Source organism: Salmo salar, chromosome 06 (genome assembly GCF_965601325.2).
Source record: "Salmo salar chromosome 06, fSalSal1, whole genome shotgun sequence".
NCBI classification, from domain to species: domain Eukaryota; kingdom Metazoa; phylum Chordata; class Actinopteri; order Salmoniformes; family Salmonidae; genus Salmo; species Salmo salar.
The window spans coordinates 23,719,061-23,732,807 of NC_138296.1; the positions used below are offsets into that span (position 1 = coordinate 23,719,061).

General features: G+C 43.6%; 1 protein-coding gene across 6 annotated transcripts in view; it reads right to left on the reverse strand.

Annotated features, from left to right (window-relative positions):
• Positions 1-921: 921 nt before the first annotated feature.
• The window catches only part of septin9b (septin-9), a 116,599-nt gene continuing 103,773 nt past the window's right edge, over positions 922-13,747 (reverse strand). For all 6 annotated transcript variants that reach the window (XM_045719945.2, XM_045719946.2, XM_014202870.3 and 3 more), the window contains 6 exons: positions 13,496-13,633; positions 11,056-11,173; positions 7,661-7,756; positions 6,304-6,400; positions 3,630-3,681; positions 922-3,439 (listed from right to left, as the gene is read on the reverse strand). In XM_045719945.2, coding sequence (XP_045575901.2) covers positions 3,298-3,439; positions 3,630-3,681; positions 6,304-6,400; positions 7,661-7,756; positions 11,056-11,173; positions 13,496-13,633 — 643 coding nt within the window. In that variant the 3' untranslated portion in view covers positions 922-3,297. The remainder of the gene's footprint in view (positions 3,440-3,629; positions 3,682-6,303; positions 6,401-7,660; positions 7,757-11,055; positions 11,174-13,495; positions 13,634-13,747) is intronic.

The window sequence follows — 13,747 nt, forward strand, 5'->3', positions numbered from 1 at the left end:
GTGAGGTTTGCGATGGTTGCGGGCAACGGGTACTGGCATGTTGCATCTGTCTGCTAATGCCAAGGGGAGGCGCCATTTTGAATACGAAGTCTCCCTCTCTCCATTTTGAAGACTGGGGGAAAGAGGGGGAATTGCACTCACTCTCTTGTGCACACACACAATGAAATATACATATAGTGATGGAACCATATGTTTTTTGGAGTCTCAAAAGTAGGAGATATTTACCTTGTAAACCTGGAGGAAAATAAATGTTTAGGCCTATGGGTTAACATGATTTACATCCTATATATGTTCAACTAACATCGCTGTGAAACACAACCCTGGTGTAGCAGCACGGTTCACCAGCGCTCTCATGTGATAAATTGTGGGCGAGTTGCTGAAGGATTAGTACCCCTGTCCCTCCGCAGCCACTAACGCTAACACGCTAGCCACTCATTTTCTGTCAATGCCATTAGCATCTCCTGTTAGCCTCACAGACCCGATGTCTGCAGCTCCTCTACAGATCGAGCTGGGGGCTGGCTTGTCAGTAACTCTGGGCCGCTCAGTAACTGTGGACCCTTCATTGGCTCCTTCATTTCACTGTGGGTAACATGCACTCTCAGGACTTCTGGTAATTAGTGTAAATGCAATTAAGCCGTGCAACGAGGCAGCGATATCGATTACTACTGGCTAATCAAAAACAGGCTAATGACTTGGCAATTAAATCAGCAGCTAGATGGTATTAGATCAGTAATGCAGTCAATAGTTCTATACGAATTTTCATATAAACAACTTACCAGTTTCATCAAGTTTAAAAATCTAACTTTTTCTAACATGTTTAAGAGTATAAAAATATATACAAATCTTACAAAGTATGCAAAAAATATAAAGGTCTAATTTAACGACTAACAGTTGGAAAAGGAGGAGAAATTGACAAGGAAATGACTATATACAACTTTCATCTTTATTTCTTGAAAATAACACGATATCAAAAGGTAAATTCTGTTATTATTAATACCAGTACAAAAATGTATCTGACAATGAATATACAGGACAGAGCATGACGACGCTGATGTTTGGAAGTTGAGGATTATAGTTTGAAACTGAAACACATAAAACCTTTAAACACCACATATTCCTGTTACTGGTTGATATCCAAGAAACGGAAGAGGAGAACAAGAGAAAAGAAAGTGGGAGAAAGAGAGAGAACTAAGAGTTTTTGAGGAGGACTTTAGTTTCAGGGAGCAGTCTGATATAAAGAGACTTGATAACAATGAAATGTCTTCTGCTGTGGTGATTGGCACCAGCTAGCACATCAGTAATAGGACCAGGAGTTTTCCAGACCATTTGGCCTGACCAGGAAAAACTCAGTTCCCTGGTTATAGGCTATGGAGTATTATCCTAGTCAGGTCACATTGTCTGGAAAAACTCAGGGCCTTAATTGTCACTGTTGTCCTTCCAGTTTAAAAGCATGTGCTAGTGGAATGTCTCCAATAAATAAGAAGGCAATGGTGTTGTCCAAGGCACAGAGACATGGCACATAGCTAGGACCAGGAGTTTTTCCTAAACACTTGACTTGGGCAGTAGAAACTGATTAAGTGCTCTCGGCTCAGGACAACTACTACGTGTGGATGAGTGGGTGGGTGGTACAGTTTTTTATCATTCTAATGTGCATAAATACTATTTATTTTAAATCACTCTTTAAACATCTGTATATAAAAAAAACACCCCAAAATGACATCTATTATTTGGAATGAAAAAGGCACTGAGGGCATTTGAAATCTATTTTCTGACAGTAATACCTTTACGACGACGCAGCCATGTAAAAATAACTATTACCACAATAGGATGACGGACATGTATCGCTGTACTGTTATTAGCCCAAGGCTTAAAGCACTGGCTCCTCAATGATAAGAGAAACAACAGGAGAGTGTTCCCCTCACTCTGCATCATACACGTGTAGGACCAGGAGTTTCCTGACCATGTGACTTTACCAGGAAAAACTCATGGTCCTAGTTACAGCCTATAAATACGACTCAGAGACGACCCTAGTTACAGCCTATAACGACGATTCAGAGAAGACCCTAGTTACAGTCTATAACAACGACTCAAAGACCCTAGTTAGTTTATAACTACGACTCAGACAAGACCCTAGTTACAGTCTATAACGACGATTCAGAGAAGACCCTAGTTACAGTCTATAACGACGACTCAGAGAACATCCTAGTAACAGGCTGTTAGAAGGGCTCAAGGGTTTTTCTGGTCAGTTCAAGTTATGGGGAAAAACTCCTGGCCCTACAGACGTGTCGACGATGTCCACTAGACTCAAAACCTCCAGTCCATCCCCGACATTATGTAACCCTGACATTATGCAATCCTGACCATTCCAACAGCATTATCAACTTCCATCACAATTAAACACTCCCCATTCACCATCTTCAACTGACCCTTCTCAGACATCATCAAACAGAACTCTGACAAATTAATCAACTGCCATAGAATGAATAGATTTGATTTCTATGTGTCATACTTCTAAATACTTAGCTGAGTATCTGTCCTGTGCCTCTGCTGCTGTCGCGATGGATCCAGTACCACAGTTCTGGGGCCGAGTGTATAAAGCATCTCAGAGTAGGAGTGCTGATCTAGGCTCAGGTCTCTCTGTCCATGTAATCTTTTATCTAAAAGGCAAAACTGATCCCAAATCAGCACTCCTACTCAGAATACAGTCTCTCAAGGCTAAACTACTCCCTCTCAAAGGGAACAGAAATAAACATTGTAGAACCTTCAGATAGCAGATCAAATTAACAATGAACGAAGGATGTATTACAGGGGCTATACTAAAATGGATGAGAAATCCATATTTTACCCGAAGGAAAGTTTGAGGGCACTTCTGTCACTGCTTGTATGTAATGGGCCTGATATCACAGTGCTATTTTGATAACCAACCAGACAGACGAGGGACCTAAAGAACGACAGAATAACTGAAAACACACAGATTAAGGTTGCAGTACATAGTGTTTACTTAGCCTGGTTAAACCTGAATGAATGCAAGTGATAGCTAGCATTTACCCCCCCCAGGTTATCATCGAGGGGCAATGCATTGGCATCAACAGTCCATTCTATGTGTCTGTATTTGGCCACTTGGGGGCGCTAAGACTACACTCCTCAGTCCCCCTAGTGTGTGTCTTCTCCCTTCTGTATAAGGGTTTGGCATTGAGAGTGAGTGGAGGGGAGAGAGGGATGGAAGGATAACGGGATGGAAGGATCGAAGCGGCTTCGGAGGGAAGTGAGGGCTCATGGGAGACGGTGGGCAGGGCTCTACATCTCATGGGAGGTCATGTGGTGTTGGGGGAGGCCGTTGGCATGGGCGACGGCGGTGTTGTTTTCGTTGAGGCGGCGGACGCGGTACACCTCGTAGTGGATGCTGCTGGTGATGTCCTTGATGTTCTCCATGTGGGTCCTGACAGGGGAGAGACGGGGCTTGTTAGACATCAGCTGAGGTCAATATAAGGGATGTAATGATAAATGACACACAGACTGATTTACAGACAAACATACACACACACACAGACTGACAAAGACACATTGTTCAGAAACACATTATCATACTCACACACACATTCACATACAACACACACGTAGATATTTACCTAATCAGTAGATCCCGCAAATAGGCAAACTCACAATGAGCAATGTTCTCAACTGCAGAGAGAAGACACATGGTAAGCGCCTCACGAGGTCAAATCAGACACCAACACACACTGATGCAGTTCGCCACTACCCCACTACATAGAACTAGTGAGAACAGTGGAGAGAGAGAGAGAGAACTAGTGAAAACAGTGGCGAGAGAGAGAGAGAACTAGTGAAAACAGTGGCGAGAGAGAGAGAGAACTAGTGAAAACAGTGGCGAGAGAGAACTAGTGAAAACAGTGGAGAGAGAGAACTAGTGAAAACAGTGGAGAGAGAGAACTAGTGAAAACAGTGGCGAGAGAGAACTAGTGAAAACAGTGGAGAGAGAGAACTAGTGAAAACAGTGGAGAGAGAGAACTAGTGAAAACAGTGGAGAGAGAGAACTAGTGAAAACAGTGGAGAGAGAGAACTAGTGAAAACAGTGGAGAGAGAGAACTAGTGAAAACAGTGGAGAGAGAGAACTAGTGAAAACAGTGGCGAGAGAGAACTAGTGAAAACAGTGGAGAGAGAGAACTAGTGAAAACAGTGGAGAGAGAGAACTAGTGAAAACAGTGGAGAGAGAGAACTAGTGAAAACAGTGGAGAGAGAGAACTAGTGAAAACAGTGGAGAGAGAGAACTAGTGAAAACAGTGGAGAGAGAGAACTAGTGAAAACAGTGGAGAGAGAGAACTAGTGAAAACAGTGGAGAGAGACAGAGAGAAAAGAACTAGTTAATGCTGACTGCTGAACAAATTCTGTCTGTCTGACATGACACCGCTGGCCACTGGATGATGCGTGTCTGAATTATAGATAATATCACAGGTCTATAGGCCAACATCAGAACCTGCCACTGCAGACACTCTAGGCTTCCTTTGCAGGAAATGAAGGTTTCCTTTAGGGAGGTTTTAATAGAAGTAGAGAAGTAGTCACCCGTCTCAGTCTGATGGGGATGTAATTAAATGCATGGTTGAAATTAGATCATGTGAAGTGTGTGATGATGACATTTTGAAATGGTTTGCATATAGTACAGGTTGTTATGCTGGAATTCACATCTACTACTGAGAGAGACAAGTGAACATCTATGGTTCTAGAAGTATTTGTACATATGCCAATAAAAGCCCCCAGACAACACCCCCACTGAGTTTTAGGATTAGGGGTGTATCTAGTTGTTGACCCCTGGTTCAGACCGATGCTAACTAGGTAACCAGGGGTGTGTGAGTGGAGCACAGTGGAAACCCTCTGAGACAATACGCCACCAGTCCAATGAGTGGCACTTTCAGTGGGGACGGGTAGATCTCTACTGTAGCCTCCCCTCCACCCCTCTGTCACTATGAGACCAGAGGCCTGTACACACTGCAGCCTCTGTAGAGAGGTGTTACATGCTCTGCCTCCCTCTTCCACACAGACACATTGTAGAGCGGTAGTCTCAGCCAGCTGTATGACACAGTCTGTGTCTCTGTCTGTCTGGGCTGGGGACGAGTGAAATCATCTGAGGACTACTCCTCCCCCTCTACTCCTCCCCAAAGCTTCCTTTGTAAATCGGGAGGTGCGGGAACAGAAAGTGAGAGGGGGGTGACCTGGGGAGCTCTGAGGTATCGGAACACACAATATATATTTTTGTAACCTTTATTATAAAGCATTGAATGCATATTATCGTATTGCATCTGCGTAGTGGCATAGTGCAGTATAGTAGATGCACTTACAGAAGTTGCAAACATAGGGAAAATGTTGAGTAGCCTAGGGTCCGGGAAAAATATGGCCTTTTATAAACATATTTCACGCAATTCCATGTCAATTTACATAAGTGGAGACTGTCAGAATCTTTTTTAATACCGCACAAATGATCGAAATGACAGGCTGTACTTTGACAGTGACTAACTGAGAATCTGATAGCAGTAAAAATCAATAGCTTAGGACTAGGTCTGTGGAGACACACATATTGTCCAATATGAGGAAGAAATTATAGTCCTAACAATTCTTTACAGTTTCACTGACTCACCCAATGATGCACAGATCACTCACTGGTGATGGCCGATGCACTGGTGCCAAAAGACAAGCCCATCCCTCTTGTTTTACTTGGACAGATTAGAGTCTTCTCTTTTTAGCAGGAGCCATTTGCATTCCAACCTGTGTTTTTGCGGAAGGCTTGTTTTGTCTGCATGCTGTTTATTCACTTAGATTTGCAGCGTCTTCGCAACTGCACGTTATGCTTTGTTATTGGGCTATGCACAATCCACAGCTAGGCTATTTTTTTAAATAAGCTTGTCATCCTCTGTGGCTAAATTATAGGCCTTCTAATGGTGTAGTAGGCAGCAGAATTAACGAAGAGGGAACTCAAATGAACTTTGATCGGTTTTATTGAAATTATTACATTGGAAAAAATTAATTAAAAAATCATGCCACAAGAAGTACAGTCCAAAACGGAGGTGCCACACTGCTCCTCTCCCTCTACTCCTTCCGCTCATCTCCTCTGTCTTGTTAAGTCTTAACTGGCCGGTGTACATTAATCAAGAAAGGAAAACTAAAAGACCTCTTCATAACGTTAGCCTTCATACTGCTGAGGAGAGAGACTACTGCTCAAAGATAAAAAGACAAAAAGTGCTAAAGCAAAAATGAGAAGATGGAGAAAGAGAAGAGAAGCAGGAGGCCATCTACCTTCTATGGTTCCCCACTTTGTCTTTCTTCCCAGAAGCCTCCTGCCGTTGACCTGGTACTCCTGGTCGCTGCCAACCACAGCAAACGGGATCATCTCCTACAGGACAGAAAGAACACAGAGACAGACAGGAGGAACAAAGAGACATACCATGAAGAGTCAAATAAACTGACATTTGATATATATTGCAGCAGAGGGACCTAACTGTAATTTAACCAGGTTATCAACATGGATCAACAGGAACCTAACTGTAATTAAACCAGGTTATCAACATGGATCAACAGGGACCTAACTGTAATTTAACCAGGTTATCAACATGGATCAACAGGGACCTAACTGTAATTAAACCAGGTTATCAACATGGATCAACAGGGACCCAACTGTAATTAAACCAGGTTATCAACATGGACCTAACTGTAATTTAACCAGGTTATCAACATGGACCTACTGTAATTTAACCAGGTTATCAACATGGATCAACAGGGACCTAACTGTAATTAAACCAGGTTATCAACATGGATCAACAGGGACCTAACTGTAATTTAACCAGGTTATCAACATGGATCAACAGGGACCTAACTGTAATTAAACCAGGTTATCAACATGGATCAACAGGGACCCAACTGTAATTTAACCAGGTTATCAACATGGATCAACAGGGACCTAACTGTAATTAAACCAGGTTATCAACATGGATCAACATGGACCTAACTGTAATTTAACCAGGTTATCAACATGGATCAACAGGGACCCAACTGTAATTAAACCAGGTTATCAACATGGATCAACATGGACCTAACTGTAATTTAACCAGGTTATCAACATGGATCAACATGGACCTGACTGTAATTTAACCAGGTTATCAACATGGATCAACATGGACCTAACTGTAATTAAACCAGGTTATCAACATGGACCTAACTGTAATTTAACCAGGTTATCAACATGGATCAACATGGACCTAACTGTAATTTAACCAGGTTATCAACATGGATCAACATGGACCTAACTGTAATTAAACCAGGTTATCAACATAGATCAACATGGACCTAACTGTAATTTAACCAGGTTATCAACATGGATCAACATGGACCTAACTGTAATTAAACCAGGTTATCAACATGGACCTAACTGTAATTTAACCAGGTTATCAACATGGATCAACATGGACCTAACTGTAATTTAACCAGGTTATCAACATGGATCAACATGGACCTAACTGTAATTTAACCAGGTTATCAACATAGATCAACAGGGACCTACTGTAACAGGGACGTAGCACAGATGAGTGGAGCTATAAGCGGTAATGGCTAGGGGCAAGTGGGTAAAGCTGTGGATGGATGTGTCAACTCAAATCACCCTGATCTTGTCATTAATCATCCGGTCCTCTGCGTCCTCGTCAAACTCCTTCTGGGGGTACACGTCGATCCCATTGGCCCGTAGCTCTTCCCTGATCTGGGGACACAAAACCAGTTCTGGGTGAGAGGTGAGTGTGAGACTGGCCCGGTAATGGTAATACATCCTCCCCACACAGAGGGCTTCCTTCTGGAGCTGAAGGAGCAGGGTTAGGGGGAGTGACCTCTATGAAGAGGGGAGAGGTTAGGGTAGCTCTGTGACTAGGGTGGAGACTGAAAAATTCATTGAAGTGTGTTTCTCATCCTCTTCTGTGGAAAAGCCCCAGTCCATGGGATGTTGCTTGCTGGTCCCTGAGCTGGTTAACTGGCTCTCATTTAGTCAGTTCTACAGTGATGTTTTATTGTAAGGCCGCTTACAATAAACTATCTAGCCTGCTGGTCCCTGCTATAAAAAAGGTTGAGAAAAACGACAAATGCATTATACACCCTTGCAGAGACTCGAATACATGAATTAAAAAGGTTATGGGAACACACAAGCAAAAGCCTAACCGCAATTAGCCAGACATGTCTGACAAATCCTTTGGATACATAACAGTATTTTGTGAGAAATCGAGACCATCTGCACACTGCGTTACCCACAGCTTTAGGTGGTGTTAACTTAAATCCCTTCACTAATCTCCTCCAAAATGTTCTGTTGAAACCAACGGACCATCACTGTCAGTGTACACGTTTACAAACAGACAAGCACACACACACACACACACACCACCCCCTTCCACACACACACACACACACACACCAGTTAAACTGTTTCTATCCGGTCGTACAGAGCTTCCCTAATGAGAGGGACACTGGTGTGGATCTGTGAGCATGGCTGCTATAATTGCCTTGAAATGAATGCCTGCCCTTTTCAATTACTACTTTTTCTACTACAACAACCTCCCATTCCCCTACATCTACTACTACTACTAATACTGCTGCATCTACTACAACAACCTCCCATTCCCCTACATCTACATCTACTACTAATACTACAACAACCTCCCATTCCCCTACATCTACTACTACTACTAATACTAATACTACAACAACCTCCCATTCCCCTACATCTACTACAACAACCTCCCATTCCCCTACATCTACTACTACTACTACTACTACTACTACAACAACCTCCCATTCCCCTACATCTACTACTACTACTACTAATACTACAACAACCTCCCATTCCCCTACATCTACTACTACTACTACTACTACATCTACTACTACTACTACTACAACAACCTCCCATTCCCCTACATCTACTACTACTACTACTACATCTACTACAACAACCTCCCATTCCCCTACATCTACTACTACTACTACATCTACTACTAATACTACAACAACCTCCCATTCCCCTACATCTACTACTACTACTAATACTACAACAACCTCCCATTCCCCTACATCTACTACTACAACAACCTCCCATTCCCCTACAATTACATCTACATCTACTACTAATACAACAACCTCCCATTCCCCTACAAGTACATCTACTACTACAACCTCCCATTCCCCTACATCTACATCAACCTCCCATTCCACTACTACTACATCTACTAATGCTACTACAACAACCCCCCATTCCCCTACAATTACATCTACTACTACAACAACAACCTCCCATTCCCCTACATCTACAATTACATCAACCTCTCATTCCACTACTACTACCACATCTACAACAACCTACCATTCCGCTACATCTACTACTACATCTACTACTGCTGCATCTACTATTACCACTAATACCACTGCTGCATCTACTACTACTACTACTGTTGCATCTACTACAACAACCTCCCATTCCCCTACAATTACATCAACCTCCCATTCCGCTACATCTACTACTACTAATACTACTACTGCATCTACTACTACAACAACCTCCCATTCCGCTACATCTACTACTACTACTACTACTACTACTGCATCTACTACTACAACAACCTCCCATTCCGCTACATCTACTACTACATCTACTACTACAACAACCTCCCATTCCCCTACAATTACATCAACCTCCCATTCCGCTACATCTACATCTACTACTGCTGCATCTACTATTACCACTAATACCACTGCTGCATCTACTGCTACTACTACTGGTGCATCTACTACTACTACTGCATCTACTACTACAACAACCTCCCATTCCGCTACATCTACATCTACTACTACAACAACCTCCCATTCCCCTACAATTACATCAACCTCCCATTCCGCTACATCTACATCTACTACTGCTGCATCTACTATTACCACTAATACCACTGCTGCATCTACTGCTACTACTACTGGTGCATCTACTACTACTACTGTTGCATCTACTACTACTACTACTGCATCTACAACAACCTCCCATTCCCCTACAATTACATCAACCTCCCATTCCGCTACATCTACTACTACTACTGCTGCATCTACTACAACAACCTCCCATTCCGCTACATCTACTACTACATCTACTACTGCTGCATCTACTATTACCACTAATACCACTACTGCATCTACTACTACTACATCTACTACATCTACTACAACCTCCCATTCCGCTACATCTACTACTGCTGCATCTACTATTACCACTAATACTACTGGTGCATCTTCTACTACTACTACTGGTGCATCTTCTACTACTACTACTGGTGCATCTACTACTACTACTGGTGCATCTACTACTGCTGCATCTACTACTACTGCTGCATCTACTACTACATCTACTACTACTGCTGCATCTACTACTACTTTCCCTCTTGGGGTCTGTGATCAAATAATTATTTTATGTTTCAGATCCCCACCACATAGGAGGAAGTGATGTAATGGAGTCCACTGTGACCACATCAGCAGTCAGGGGAGAGAGGAAGGAGGAGAGGGAAGGAGACGGGAGAAGTTGGACAGAACTCACCTCTAGCCAATTCAAAATTGGGGGAGAGGGAGAGAGAGAGAGAAAGGGAGAGAGAGAGAAAAGGAGGGAGAGACAGAAAAGGAGGGAGAGAGAGGTTGGACTCCCACAGAACTCCTCTCCAATCCAGAGCCTGGCAATATAGGTCCTGACCTCACAAGTATTCTATACACACAAAACATCCTCAGTGTTCTCTCATTGGACAGTGACCGAACGGGCGGCAGTGGCCAAACAACTTAAGAAACATTTCCTGTTACTGCGGAGAACACAAAATATGTGAGAGAGAGAGGCAGCATGCAACAGAAAAAGAGGAATTGGAGACAGATAAAGATGGAAGGAGAGAGAGAGAGAGAGAGAGAGAGAGAGAGAGAGAGAGAGAGAGAGAGGGAGAGAGAGAGAGAGAGAGAGAGAGAGAGAGAGAGAGAGAGAGAGAGAGCGCTCACCTTCTGTTTAAAGAAGTCCCTCTCCTCCAGGGTGAGTGTATCTGCCTTGGCGATGACAGGAACAATATTGACCACCTTACTGAGACGCCTCATAAACTCCACATCCAGAGGTCGCAGACTGGAAGTGTGAGAGAGAAGGGGAGGAATGAGAGAGGGGCTTCATTTCACCTGTATCTATAGCAGACCTGGGTTCAAACACTATTCGAAATGTCTCAAATACTTTGAGTATTTGCTTTAGCCTGCCTGAAGCGACAGGTGGGCGGGGTTTTCACTTTTGGGATTTTTTTTATTGGTTCCATTGCAACAGGCAAGCTCAATCAAGCCTGGCAAATGTATTATAAATTATTTGAAATAGTATTAGAACCCAGGTCTGTTTTATAGTTCTTGTTCAACGTTTTACAGTCTTTATTTGGGTCGACAGTGTGATACATCCTAGAACCAACAGAGGGCGGTATCCTCCAAGAGAAATACCCATAGCGAGGCCGACACAAGCAGACACAGTACTGTAGCTTCACGTACAAACTCTATGTACAAGCTAAACCTACTGTATATCTGAGACCCACATCAGTCAGTGCGTGTCTGTCACTGTCAATTAAACCACACTGAGCCTTGAACTGAGCAGGGCCTTATCCACCATAGAGCAGTTGGTTGGAGAAACCCAGTCTTCCATAAGTGTGAAACTCATCTGTCTGTGGTTTGTGCAGCTGATGCTGGCTCAGATCACTGCACTAGAAAACTGCCCATTGTTGATAAAGACCTTTGGGTCACACAGATGAGCATGTGCATACACACACAACACACACACATATGCACACGACACACACGACACACACACACAACCTCTGTTTCATATCGCTCCCATTAGAGTATTAAACATTAGACTAGAACAGTTGTTGGGCAGGACATGTGACAGACATCCGCAACGCTGGAACAACATGAAACGCTGCTCAAGCTATATCGGGGGGGGACGACAATATGTTAAGGCTCTCGCTCTTGTACATCACAACCACAGAAATGAGGGCAAAGCCTGCAGTCCACCACAGCACTGGAACCCAGACCATTGCAACAAAGGGTAGAACCATCATGGGGTAGATGCAGAGGAGAAGCAGACATAACACAGGAGGAAAATTCAATTAAAGGGTAATAGCTGTATACCGTAGCAACATTTCTTTTTTTTGGGGGGGGGGGGGGTAGCTCTGTATGAAGCTCAAATAAGGCCCAGATGTGTGAGCAGCAGAAACCCCAGAGACAGAAACTTGGAGCAGGGAGGCAAACACAGGCATTTGTTTCAAGGCCTGGCGAAAGAGAGCGAGAAAGCCATTTTTCCCAGTCATGGAAAACGGGTGTTATGGGACGTGTTGCAACTCGCTGCCTGTGAAACAGGAAATGGAGGGGGGTCTGGAAGAGTAAGTGTTCCCACATCTGTCTGTCCCTCTGAGCTGCAGGAGCAGAGGAGGATCCACTACAGGTCAATCCAGAGCGGTGGTGAGGGGTAGCAGAACATGACCTGTACATTCAGACAGACAGTCCTAGACTAAAAAGCGTACTCAACAGAGAATCTCCATTCTGTCCGGGAATCTGGCCCATACATAGGCTGTATATGTTACACAGAAGGGCACAGTATGACGTTGGACATCATATGTGATATTTGAATGGCACAGCACGGGGCATTAGATTGTTGTTATAACTAATGTGTATCAGAAAGTCATGCCAAACTCACTGTGTCCTCCTCCTCTGTTTCCTGTTCTGATGATTCAGGGCTTTTTGAGTAGGACTCTCCCTATGACTCACTGCTTATCTAACATAAATCACTTCCCTCTCTCACTCACTCGATTTCTCACTCTCCTTTTTCAATCTCCCAGTTGCATATCCTCTCCTGTTCAGGGACAGCAGGGGGCAGCAGCACTGTTGCACTGACACTGTGCTTGTGTGTGTATGACAATTATTGTGATTGATTACATGCCATTTTTGATCACTCAAAAGGCATGATAACTGTATAGAACAGTAAAAAGTGGAAAATCCAAAAAATGAAGTTTAGCTAATAATCAGCTTGACTATCTCCCAGGATATCTAAACATTCACCTGAAACATTCCACACATTCATACCCTTCACAAGGAAAGTGTGAGTGTGTCTGTGCATGTGCACGTCTACGTGTGTGTGTGTGTCTACGTGTGTGTGTGTGTGTGTGTGTGTGTGTGTGTGTGTGTGAGTGAGAGAGTTTGTCTGTGCATGTGTGTGTATGTGTGTGTGTGTGTGAGAGAGTTTGTCTGTGCATGTGCACATCTACCTGTGTGTGTGGTGTGTGCGCATGTGCGCTTCTTCCTGTGTGTGTGTGTGTGTGTGTGTGTGTGTGTGTGTGTGTGTGTGTGTGTGTGTGTGTGTGTGTATGTCTGTGTGCGTCTTCCTGTTTGTGTGTGTGTGCGCGTGTGCCTGCCTCACCAGTGTCCAGTAGGGGGTATGAAGTAAATACAGCAGTGAACCCGGGAGTCTGGAATCCTCTTCTTCCGGTTGATGTTGATCTCCTCCTGAAGGTACTGCTCATACTGGGCATTAATGAACTTCATGATGGGCTGCCAACTGTGGAGGGAGGGAGGGGAAGAAGACAGGAAGTGGAAGGAAGGGGAGAGACAGATTAAAAGAGAAAGGGGGAGTTTTGGGGGATGGATAGGGGGAGACAAGTGAGAAAGACAG